Genomic DNA, 12,434 nt, shown 5'->3' with positions numbered 1-12,434 from the left:
TGGAAGAAGGGTTAATTACCTTGCTGCCCCTTTGGTCCCCTTGGCCCTTCTGCACCTTGTGGTCCTGGGGGTCCTTGATTACCCTTTTCTCCTAAAAGAGAAGATTAACGATATATCTGTCTGGTTTTAAATATCAAAACAACTGTCAAAGATTCAGAGGCTTGTTGAAGAGTCCTGCATAATCCATGCAAAGTTCCCAAAGGGTAATACAGCCTATAGACTCATTTGAAATGTGAAAGTGGGTTTCTTCACCTCTGCTGAAGCTGTATAATTTATAGATCAAGTGCATTTCATTTATAAGATGATACTGTCATGACTGTCTACACGAAGGTTGGTCCATAAACCTAGTTTAAATTCTCAACTTTAGACTATATCCTTTCTATCTTACATGTTTTTGTCACTGGATTTGCAGTCCTCAAGTGGAGTTAAGCTCCCTTTAACCCTACTGTCAGTTATGCAGAAGGCTTTAAGAGAGTTGCAGAGTTTTTGTTGAGAAATTTGATAAGTGATTCTTTTTGCTGTGCACAATATGAGGTTACATTCAGACTATGCTCCATAGTTCTGCTTGAAACAAAATAATTAATTAAAAGCTTTTTTAATATCACATAAGGAGATTTGACATATGTGAAATGAGAGTTTTTGGTTAAAGAAAGTAGAATTACTGTTTGTGTGGTGACTGCCAATTAGAGCAATTTTTAAATGCACAATAGTTAGCATGGATCACTAACAGGTAGGTTAAACAGGTAATGATAATTCTCTGGGACTGTAAATCATGCAATTGAAAATGAGAATACTGGAGTAATGAAGGCCTACATCATATTTAAATCACTAGAAAATTGTCTAAATTAAAAGGATTTTTAGCTAGCTACTGCTTCAACTTACCCTCAGGAATATGAAATTAATGAAGTCAATACATTTAACAGTTCATCTGCTGATAAAATGTAAATGAGATTCTAATTGGAACTATGCTTACAGCAAAGGACCCAGTGCTGTAATTATGATTAAATGCTCACAAGTTCTGTAGCTAAGAGGTTGTCAAAAAGTCATATTTTCTAGCAGTGGTGGGATATTTCCAATTGGCAGACTCAGTGCCAAAGTCCTTACAGCTCATCACTCACTAAGGATAAACTTGTTTTGAATTTGCCTGAAATTGAGGTTGTTGATGTGTCAGCCCTTCCTCACCTGAGCCTAAGTTAGGACCCACCCAGAAGCTCAGTGAAAACTCTTAGTGAATGCTTTCATTTAGACCTGACTTACACCCTCATTTTCATGGCAAAACCTTGTGTCTCTAGAAGCTCTCATACACAAATACTATTATATCTCAACATGGAAATTATTGTATTTGGCACACATGAATGTACATAATATTAATATATTAATACCTTTTACACCTGGGAATCCAAGAAATCCAGGGTACCCTCTAGGACCAGGATAGCCTGATCGACCTTCTATTCCCTGCAAAACAGACAACATCCATAATAAACACAAGCAGCATCTTCACACGATGAAATACATTTTAATTTTTTTCAGAATATTCAAAGCATTATGTTCACAGCATATGCCATAATTAGAACTATCTGCTCCACTTTTAAGCATGAAATAGTCATATTATTGTTCAGATTATCCTGTAATACAGACCAGCCAAGGAAATGACATGCCAGGAATTTTAAAAAAACAATTCTTATTGATCCACTTAAGTCCATGAAACTTGCTTCTCATACTCATTTTGCTATTTCCTCTATTACAAGGTATTTTTGTGAAAATGGGTGGGAGGGAATGCTTGTTTGCGTTTGTTGTTAGTTTTGACATTTTGGAGGGGTTTTTAATGGGTATTATTCTCTTTTCATGGTAAGAGCAGACTATCAATGCAGTAAGAAAGAAGCACTATTCCTTTCACTGACTTTGGGACCAGGAGGGCCAATGTCACCAGCTGGGCCCCTTGGCCCTGGAATTCCATCTGCCCCTTGGACACCTTTGCTTCCTTTCACGCTGAGAGTGGAAAGACCAGGAAGGCCTGGAAAACCAGGAGCACCTATACAGAAACAGAGTAAGTGAAGACTACTGCCAACATCTTTTCACCTAGATTACACACAACACAGTGCAACATTCAATGGCTCCATAACAATATTCATGTTTATCACATCAGTGATTTCCAAGGAAATATACACACTTAAAAAAAAAAAAAAAATCTAATTTTTCCTAGCCTGCTAATTGAATCTAAGATCAGAACATACAGTACTCTTTAACACTACAGGCTTTTGAATATCCTCCAGCTGTAGTTAAGTCTGGAATCACAGAGTAATTTACATTGGCAAAGAGCTTTTACATCATCAAGTCCAACTGAAAACCTAACACTGCCTAACACTATCCTCACTAAACCACATCCCTAAGTGCCACTCATGCTATCTCACTTTGTTAAATTTGGATCTCAGCTGCCCCACAGACCACAAGAGAGGAAAGCAAGATAATGCAATAAGGTGGACTTGAAAGAGTTATTTTAATTTAAATGCCACTGCATAGATCCTGTTCTTTGCAATGGTAATATTGCATTAAGTGCTAAAGAGACCTGTTTAATTATGGTTCTCTCTTGAGGGAATGCCCTTTTCAATCTTGAATTCTGGATAGGCTGACTTCTACTTCCAATTATCAGTATATCCTTTCAGACAAATAAGGAGTTCCAACAACACACCTGGTCTTCCACGTGCACCAGGTGCACCTCTGTTCCCTTTCTGGCCAGTGAGTGCCATGCCTGTGGTGCCTTGAAATCCAGGTAACCCCACTAAGCCAGGAGGTCCAATGGGTCCTTGATCGCCCTGATGACCTTTCACACCTGGAGGCCCAGGAAAACCAGGCAGTCCCATGTCCCCTTTGATTCCTGCAAAGTGTGAATATTACATGTGGGGAAGGCTGTCAAGACAGTGAGGTGATGTGACAATTTCCTATACAGCAAAAGTGGAATTTAGCCCTTGTTTTTAGTACAAAGAGGTCCCCAAAGCCACCTTGCTACCCTAAAGCAAAAGAGTTGTGAGAAGGCAGGACTCACAGAAAGGTACACACCATTTTTTCAAATTAAAAAACCCTCACAAATAAGAAAAACCCACTTCAGTTCAGAGATTGCTCATCCCAAGGCATAAACTTGAGAAGAGAATAAGCAGACTAGAAAAGGGAACATTTATTGATGAATAAGTAGAAGAAATGCTTCTTTGTTCATCAGAACTAACAAATCCTTTTAAACTAAATCCTAGCTGGAAGCATCAATATGAATGCAATAAAATAAGAGTCTGTTCCAAAAGGATATTGTTCTGAAGTCGATCTTAGAGTGCTTTAATTTTTAAAGTAAAGCAAATCAATGGATTTCTACCTGCACTAGAAATACAATGTAAAATTTAAAAAAATGGGAAGAGTCCCTTCTGTTTACAAAGAGAAGATGAACAAAATTAAAATGCAACCACTGCAGCTTTCTCAAAGTGTGCTTGTTATTCATAAAGATCTTGTTTTGATAAGAGCATACTCTGTTAATCAAATTATCTATCACAATAACATTTCAAAAGCTCTAGAATGTGTATGTCACCTTCACAAGACCACAGAAGTCAGCTTCTTTGCCTTTTACAACAATCTAAACTTTACAAGCAACAACTCTTGACATTTAATATATAGGACCAAACCATTGATCAAAAGCACAGAATCCCTCTTGATTTCCTCTGACACTCTTAGTGCCATTTGAAGCACCTGAAAGCAGGAGGGGACTTGATGGTTCTGGGATCTAAAAATTAAGCTGTTGCTTTCAAAAAGACAACTCACCTCTACGTCCAGGAATACCTGGAAAACCAGGGATTCCTCTCCCTGGTGGGCCTGTAAAATATTAGGGCACATTACACTTCAAATCCAAAATAATTTTTAGAAAACATTATTTTTTTAATATTTCATACATTTTTCAGAAATAATGGAATCAAAAGGTAGAGTTTCGTTGTATGTGAAGTAAAATGTATTATAACCATTTCTTCTATACAGAAACACAAATTAAATTGTTAAGTTTTTATTTATAGGAGGATCTCTTATTGATCAATCTTATTTGAGGTACATTCTACAAAAAGAAGCTATTTCTTTCTTTTCAGAACAAAAACCAGAAAAATATCTGCACTTAATTTAGTTATTAAGAAAAATAGAAAAACCAATGTAAACACCTATAAAACAAAATATGTTAATGGTGATGACTTCAGTGATTATTTCAACATGAGAATACTTTGTAAATACTATGGATGACTTCTCAGTATCTTCTTGATACTAATATGCAAATAAACAGTTTTCAATGTAAAATTCTGTCAGAATTCAGTGTAGGACTAAATCTATCTGAACATTAATGACATCAGGAGTGACTTTTAAATGAAAGGTTCCACAGCCCGAGGTTTAGGTCACAGAAGATTTCACTATTCATGCAGGAAAACACTGATTCCTTTTATTTTATATTAATGTAAGACAGAAGACTCCTTTGAAAGGATATTGGTTCTTTTAAACTCTTTGAGATCAAACCCATAAGAACTGTTAACAGCAGTACTTTGACTCTTGCAGACATGAACATTATTAGGTGACATTACAACACATGTAGAATGGAGCATTAGTAATGCACTTGGGTTGTTGACAGCATGTACAAAAATTACATAGTAAACCATGTATAACCTTCTACTTATAAACTTAGCTTTGCTCCACAGAAGCTCCCTAGTAATCCTCCCCTAATCATCCTTGTCTATAATTACAGAAAAAACCCAGCTGTAAAGTGGAATAAAAATGTTTCACTGCTGTTACCTGGTTCACCCTTTACTCCCGGGGGACCAGGCATGCCATCCTGACCTTGAGTACCCCTTTCACCAACAAGTCCAGGTTTTCCAGGGACTCCAACAGCACCTGTGAATTACAATGGACCACAATACAATTTTTACTTCTGTAATTTTGCAGTGAGAAGATTTTACTCCCTTTATTAAAACTTAGCTACTTCAAAGATAGGAGTAGCTGTGTTGGTACAGAGCAGGATGTAGCTTGAATTGAGCTCACTGGACTTCAGTGGATTTAACACCCCCACTATTTTCACAGACATAATAAAGCCTTTAATGCATGCCTCTCTGTTTCTACATATACACACTGCCCCTGAGGTATATTTTAAATTTTGTTTTAGTTCTGTTGCTTTACCAGACAACTACAACTCTGTCTTTTTCTACTCCAGTTAGTTTTTTTCTCTTCATCTACCTGTGTCTTAGTTTATTATTGTCTTTTAGGAGGTAGGACCTAAAGAAATTAAGTCTTTTTTATAATTGTGTGGATATCACATCTTGAGACCCTTGGATATGTACTTATAAATAAAAAGGGCAAAAGGTGTTCCAGCAGTGAAACAAAACTTTTTGCCTCAGCTGAACTGATAACATTGAAAAGGGACTGTTAAAAACAGGTAAACAAAGCCTCAAACTGAAATGAAATCCCAAATCCAGGGCAGTGATTTAGGAGAGAAGCTGTATACCATACCAGGAGGGCCTGGGACTCCCTGCTGTCCTGTGCGGCCCTGGCATCCTTTCACACCAGCATCTCCAGGGGGTCCATACTTCCCTGCAAGAAGAAAGAGTGTGGCAGAGGGGAAGTGGCATCACCCCTAGATCCAGACTCAGTTTAAGAGTTTTGCTGTTGTTTCTGCTTTGGCCAGCTGCAAAATTCTCCAGGTGACACAAGCTGGACCGTCTGCCCTGACCACAAAGGAGCTGTTGAGGTTTGCAGCAGGCAGTGTCAGCCCGTGTGCCACCCCCAGGCACCCCGTGCCTTTGGAGGAATCATCATCTTCTACAAGCATGTCACCAGCCCTCCAAAAGTACCCCATACCTGGGATTCCTGCAGCTCCAGTTTCCCCTCTGATCCCATGTGGTCCTGGTGCTCCTGTAAGTCCTGGATGGCCCTTGGAGCCCTTTTCTCCTTTGCTGCCAAAAACTCCTGGGGGACCTGGATCTCCCTGAGAAACAGTTGCACACACAGGTAAAGAATCACAGTGAAGAACAGAAAAATCACATGCAATTTTAAGGGTTAAGTACATGTAATCATATTTCATTAGGATTTTCAGGCAAAAACCAAAGCAGACTAAATATGAGGTCTTCTCATAATACCACAGATATTTTAGATATAGCTAAAGTCTATTTTTAACATTTACAAGCCAAATTTGTTTTAGATATTTACCCTGGCACAGATTTCCCTTCAATTTTATTCTACCATCTCTTCTTTTGATCCAAACTTTCATTTCTTATGTAATATGTGGCTACACAAAATAGTGAAATACTTTTTGCTTGAATTCCTACTGACTTTTTTCACAGTAATCTCATTGGGGCTACCCAGCTGATATTGAAAATAGTCAAATCATTTAGATAGATTACAGGATTTATAGAAGAATTTACAGCCTCAGCCACATACTTCAGATAATCTCATAGGTAAAAAGACTTCCAGTTATTCAACAACCAGAACAAATGGAGTTAAGCTATCCAGTTCATCTAACTTAAAAATACTGGTTTGTACTTAGCAATATATGACCAAACATAACATATATTGGATGTTATACACATTGCTAAGAAAAAAACAAACAAAAACAAAAAAAGCCAAACTTGTGCAAGGATATTACCAGACTATCAAAACCAAACAGTACAAGTTTAGATTACAAGACTTTTGCATTTGGTAAGATGAGGTTTTGATGTACTTTTTAACATCCTTGTTCTTAACGAATTAGGAACTTTTAGAGAAAATATGTTCCTTCAAGATATTTCATCTTTATAAATAAGAAATTCTTGCACAAATTAAGTGAAATAAAATGAAATAAAAAACTTCTCTGAGTAATGACACAATAGAATTTTTATATTTCTTACCACTAATAAATCAACTATTTCTGCAAACTTTGCAGCTCTTGATTACATGTTGTTCTGTTTCTATAGTCAAAGGCTCTGCCTAACAGAAAAGTTTTACCTTTGGACCGGGTTCTCCTGGAGGCCCAGCAGATGGGTACCCAGGATCTCCTTTGTCACCTGGAAAGCCACCATAGCCTGGTGGACCAGGGTCACCTGATGGTCCTGGAAAGCCTGGAGAGCCTTTCTGGCCTTTTGGACCTGGAAAAATACCAATACTGATACCATTCTTAAAAGGATCATAATTGCATTTCACACTCCATGTTTTGTGAGCTATTGCTTATATATACAGATATTAAAATAATTTAAACTCTGATTTTATTTCTAAAAAGGAGGTTCTTACATGTAACAATATGTAAATTAAAGAATTTAGATAGAGAGGGAGAATTGTATTCTGCAAGTCAAGCAAATGCTGGGGTGAAGGTAAGTCTATGGATACTAATGAATAAATCCCAGTCTAAGAATTGTGTAACAGCTGTTAGAATGGTCTAACAGCTCAGACCTGTGCAAATGCTTCTATAGAGCTCTATGAATTTATAATAATGTCTTGAAAGAAAATGACCTGGAATTCCCATGTCCCCTTTATCTCCGAGTGCACCTGGGAACCCTTGTCTTCCAGGAATCCCTGGAAGACCCATAAATCCTTTGGCTCCTGCAAGATGAAGACATAAATGTCATGTTAGAACTGTCATGGATACAAAATCCTTTACCACATAGCTTCTTTTGGTGTATTAGTATTTTATACATAGTCAACATGGAGCCCAGACACAAATTATCATTATTGTTTTCAGAAGGCCAAGGAAATAACAAATACCTCATATGTCAACATTAAAATTAAGGTTTGTGACCACAGCACTTAGGGGAAGCCACTGCAATATATTTTAGCTGAATTTGATCAAGATCCTGAATTTGTATTTAGACATTTCAATTGTACACATATTATTTGTATGGGCTTTCCTTTCATTGCTTGAACTCCAGTTCAGTTTAGTTTTGTGCATGAAACAATCACATTATTATTACTCATTACAGATTTCTCATTACTAGGATATAGTAAAAAGCTCATGAGTGTGACCTAAACAATTTTGCCCCCCCCCCGATATATCTTGAAATTAATTTAGCTAAATTAGCACTCAATTTAATGACTAAATGATCCAGATGCATCTAGCATGTTTTCTGAACATTCTAAAGCCCAGTGTGCCAATGCCTGACATTTTTACACCTGCTTTTCACTGGAAATCTGTTAACTTTTGAAATACAAGTCAAATACATAAGTTTTGAAAAGGGAAATACAATTCATCTGAATTTTAAAATATCCTAAAATATTTTTGTGCCAAATTTAATATTTTAGAATTAATTTTTAAATAATATTGCAATTATTAACTTTTTCCTTTTTAGAAATACTAATTTTTATTCATTGGTTTCATCAGCTTTTAGACTTTATTGTTACTCAGGATTTAATACTATTTTCTATTTGTCATCACCAAAAATGGTTTATATTTGAAAGAAAACAAAGAATCATTTGGTGATAGCTGCTATGACTTTCAAAATGCAGCTTTTGAAATTGCTCAGTTTCAGAATTTTCGGGAAAGCTTGAGAATTAACAGAGAGAATGTAGTGCTGCTTCTGGAGGCAAGTTGGTGTGCCTTGGAGCAGCAGTACCTCCCTGCCCACATGGTACAGTGATTTTCAATATACATATTCTATACCTGGTAGACCAGGCATTCCTTCAGACCCGTCAACACCTGGTGGACCTCGCACACCAACATCTCCTTTTTCTCCCCTTACACCCATTTGGCCTTGAACTCCTAAAATGAAGTTTCATTTTAAAAATATTACAAAACATCTTACAGTATAACTTTGTACAAAGTTTAAAATTCTATAACCCTTTAAGCTAATGAAACAAAAATTGAGCATTTTCCCTCTGAACACACACAAGCAAAACACAAGCTCAAATCCAACACCTTCTGTATTTTTCATGTGGAGGCAATAGGAAGTTTCTAAAAGCTCCCATATGAAAATACCAATAGAAAAAGCCAGATAGCATTAGTTGACCATCTACAGCTCATCTAGAGAGTTTATATTAATATTGGAAACAAAGGAGTTCTTCTGACAGTCAAGTATTTCTGAGCAGATTTAAGGTCTTTGCAATCCAGCATCTGGTTGGTAAGTGTAGCCATTTCTGTGCTTGGAGGATACTAAATGTGTAAAAACACGAGTGTATAGCACATATGTACAGAAGCCTCCTGGTACTACTGATTTAGGATTAAAATAAGAGCTTTTTAAAGCTATTAGGATTTCTTGAAATTGAACTGAATATTCAATTTAAATCCAACTAGCCCATAAATAATTATTTCAAAAGAATGTGAGTACTCTCAGCAGTAGAGACAGTTTATTCTATGTTTTAGAGTCCACTGGAACTGCAAAACAGAAGACAACCCTGACTAGTGTTAATGGCAGAACAATGAATGTGTACCTTTTAAACCTCGTTCTCCTTTGTCCCCAATACCAACCACAGTCTCAGATGGTCCAGGAAAACCTTTATCACCTGGTTCACCTTTTTCTCCAAGAAATCCTTTTCTTCCCTTTATTCCTGGGAAGCCAGGAGAACCTGGAAGAAAAAAGAGTGAAATTTTCTAAAGAGACCTGACTAGATGACACAAAGCAAACCAGATAATGCCAATCTTCAAGAACAATTGTAATTTACATAAGTAAATATACATTTCAAAGCAACCTAAACAGCCACTTAAAAATTAACAAGGAAAGATGGCAAATCAAAACTTCTAAAAGATATGATGCTGTCATTCAGTCTGAGGACTGCACATATGCAGAAGATAAATTTACCAAAAATCAAAAAAGTTGCAGTACAACATCTGTACTCAGGAGTGATAATATACACAAAAATGGATCACAAGACTAACTTGAGCTTTGAAATTTCTGTATTCTAAGTGATAAGGAAAGTAGATAAAGTGGTCACTCGCCTCGGATACCAGGGTTGCCTGGTCTTCCAACCATGCCAGGGGGCCCAGGAATTCCTAACAGTCCCATTACACCCAGATCTCCCCTTGCACCTGTGGAGTTGAAGCAGTAGGAACATATTGGTTAGTATTAGATCTGTTAAACAGAACATTACTTCAGAAAACTTCACACATACCTGTCATTTCAATGTTTAATTGCTTGTTTTTTTTGGTTGGGTTTTTTTCCGTTTCTGTAACTGTCCAAGCTAGTTTTCCTATCTTTAACCACAGAACCATGATTTATAACCCCCAAATTACCTAGATGAGTAGTTGCAAGAGCTTCTTCCAGTGAATTAAATAGCTAACAGTAAGGATAATGCATCTGAGATACCCACTCAGGGATGAGAGATCAGTCATGAGATGTGTGGGAATGAAATTCCTTTCAGGCTCAGGAGTCAAAGACCAGCTGGGAAATAACTCCCTCAAATGCCACCAGAAGTCTTTGTCTGCATAACTGAGTCAAGTGCTACATGTTTATCAAAAGCTTTACAGGTTCTCAATATAAAAAGGCATGTACCATCTCCTTCCCACAGTGTAATGATTTGATATTAAAGAAAAATCTTTGTTAGAAATAAGAAGCATTGCATGACTGATCTGTTTTATTCTTCAAAACAAATTTCAACACATTTCTGAAAGAAAAAAAACAACAAAAAAAATCAGCCCTACAGGGACCATTTAGATCACTTAAAGTTAGCTCTGGTTAGTGACAGAGCTTGTTCTGTCAGACTCTAGATCTGAGCTTATAAGAGAAAGAAGCTGGCATTACAAACTATTTGAAAAGGGATACTGAGTAAGAACTAAACACTTGGCACTTCCATTGTGCTTGGGAAGTTGCTTTGAATATTAACTATTTCATTACTGTATAAAAACCTACTGTATTATTTATACATTACTATATAAAAAGCTACATAAAATGCGGTTCTCAGAAGACTATTATAGAAAATTCCACATTGTGTCAAGAGAGCTTCAAGATATGCACATCCTTTGAGGAAGAATGATTAATTAGTTTTTCATAAAAATCTCAAAGATAAATGAGAGCTGTTGATGGAAAACTATTTCAGCATCTTCAGTCTGGAAAAACATGACCTTTCTGCAAAACACCTTTCTGCAAAGACTCAGTTGCTACATCAGAAATACTTGGGGAAACCTTACCTGGCAAACCAGAAATTCCTGGCCTTCCAGACTGTCCCTTGGGACCAGGTAATCCTGTATTTCCCTGAAGACCTATTAATCCAGGTTCCCCAGGCTTTCCGTAGATTCCTGGGATACTCAAACCAGGAGCCCCCAGGTTTCCTTTTGAGCCTTGTACACCTCTTCCGCCTAAGAAAAGTGCAGGACATAGTGAAGTATGGTACATCTGTCTGAAAAACAAACCTTCATCTCTGTCTTTACATCATAAGCATGAAACTCCTCTTCAGCTTTGCCTGTTTAAAGCTAAACATGATCTGTAAGGCAACAAATACATTCAGAAGATCTTATGAGGCCTGTAGTTGGGATTTTTGAAAATAAGAAAAAGAAGTAGACAAATCTGTTCTTTCCCAGAAAAAGAAGAAAAACTCAAACATGAAAACCCCACCAATTTTGCATTCTTTCTTTATAATTTTTTTTAATCCTTTTGAGATCATATATAGGAGAAGGAATGTGCTGTATAACTGAGTGTGTCTTTTTGAAAGGAAAATCATATTCAGCACAGGCAGGTACTTCTGGCACCATAAATTCTTTTCCTACCTAGCTGAGTTTTCCTTTAATTTATTTCTTTACCAATCCCATTGCACCACAGAATCTAAGTTCAGTCCCACAGGGGATATATGTCTAAAATATCTATCTCTTTTCCTGTGGAATTTGTGTCAGTTTGTAATTACTCTTTATACTGCCCAATAGAATCTGAATTTTAATCCATCTTCATCAGTGCATGTGCTTCCTCCCATCTACAGAAAGAGCATCTTTCAAATGGATTCATATTTTCTTGCATTCTATTCTATAACCAATATCTAGAAACAATTTCAGCTCCCTCAGGCCATTGGAAAGCAGAAGCAAAACCCAGATTCACCCAGTCAAATGGCATTTTTGGGTCAGAAAGTCCTACCTGGTGGGCCTGTAGCTCCCCGGCCACCTGGCAGACCTGGCAGGCCAATCAGACATTCAGCAGGTTTCCCTGGAAAACCTGGGTCTCCAGGAACTCCAGGTGAGCCACGATCTCCTGAAAGACATGAGAGTGGATTCACAGCCAAAGGCTTTCAGTGAGCCTTGTTTGATTTGATTTCCCTTACAGGAACATGCTGTGCTCCCTGAGCTTCTCTGGCAGCATTACCTCTTAGGCCATCATCACCATCATGCCCAGGATGCCCTGGTAGGCCTGGGAGTCCTGGGAGTCCACCTTCACCTTTGGGGCCAGGACTGCCGTGACCTCCTGGTGAACCCATTCTTCCTGGCTCTCCATGAATAACCATGCCTGGCTCACCCTGCAACACAGAAATGTAAACAGTCCTTTCTGCTT

At 37.5% G+C, this 12,434-nt stretch overlaps 1 protein-coding gene across 1 annotated transcript in view; it reads right to left on the bottom strand.

The window, feature by feature from the left end:
• The window catches only part of COL4A3 (collagen type IV alpha 3 chain), a 54,456-nt gene that overhangs the window by 5,702 nt on the left and 36,320 nt on the right, over window positions 1-12,434 (bottom strand). Inside the window, exons 30-45 of the mRNA XM_031505648.2 lie at window positions 12,249-12,399; window positions 12,024-12,137; window positions 11,090-11,257; window positions 9,902-9,991; window positions 9,397-9,531; window positions 8,630-8,728; window positions 7,486-7,575; window positions 6,985-7,124; window positions 5,863-5,989; window positions 5,515-5,595; window positions 4,804-4,902; window positions 3,802-3,852; window positions 2,690-2,875; window positions 1,902-2,032; window positions 1,383-1,455; window positions 20-91 (exon numbers count right to left, since the gene is read on the bottom strand). Coding sequence (XP_031361508.2) covers window positions 20-91; window positions 1,383-1,455; window positions 1,902-2,032; window positions 2,690-2,875; window positions 3,802-3,852; window positions 4,804-4,902; window positions 5,515-5,595; window positions 5,863-5,989; window positions 6,985-7,124; window positions 7,486-7,575; window positions 8,630-8,728; window positions 9,397-9,531; window positions 9,902-9,991; window positions 11,090-11,257; window positions 12,024-12,137; window positions 12,249-12,399 — 1,807 coding nt within the window. The remainder of the gene's footprint in view (window positions 1-19; window positions 92-1,382; window positions 1,456-1,901; window positions 2,033-2,689; window positions 2,876-3,801; window positions 3,853-4,803; window positions 4,903-5,514; window positions 5,596-5,862; window positions 5,990-6,984; window positions 7,125-7,485; window positions 7,576-8,629; window positions 8,729-9,396; window positions 9,532-9,901; window positions 9,992-11,089; window positions 11,258-12,023; window positions 12,138-12,248; window positions 12,400-12,434) is intronic.

The sequence above is a fragment of the Lonchura striata genome, chromosome 10 (genome assembly GCF_046129695.1).
Source record: "Lonchura striata isolate bLonStr1 chromosome 10, bLonStr1.mat, whole genome shotgun sequence".
NCBI lineage: Eukaryota > Metazoa > Chordata > Aves > Passeriformes > Estrildidae > Lonchura > Lonchura striata.
Note: the sequence above shows the minus strand (reverse complement) of the source record. Positions and strands in the feature narration are given on the sequence as shown.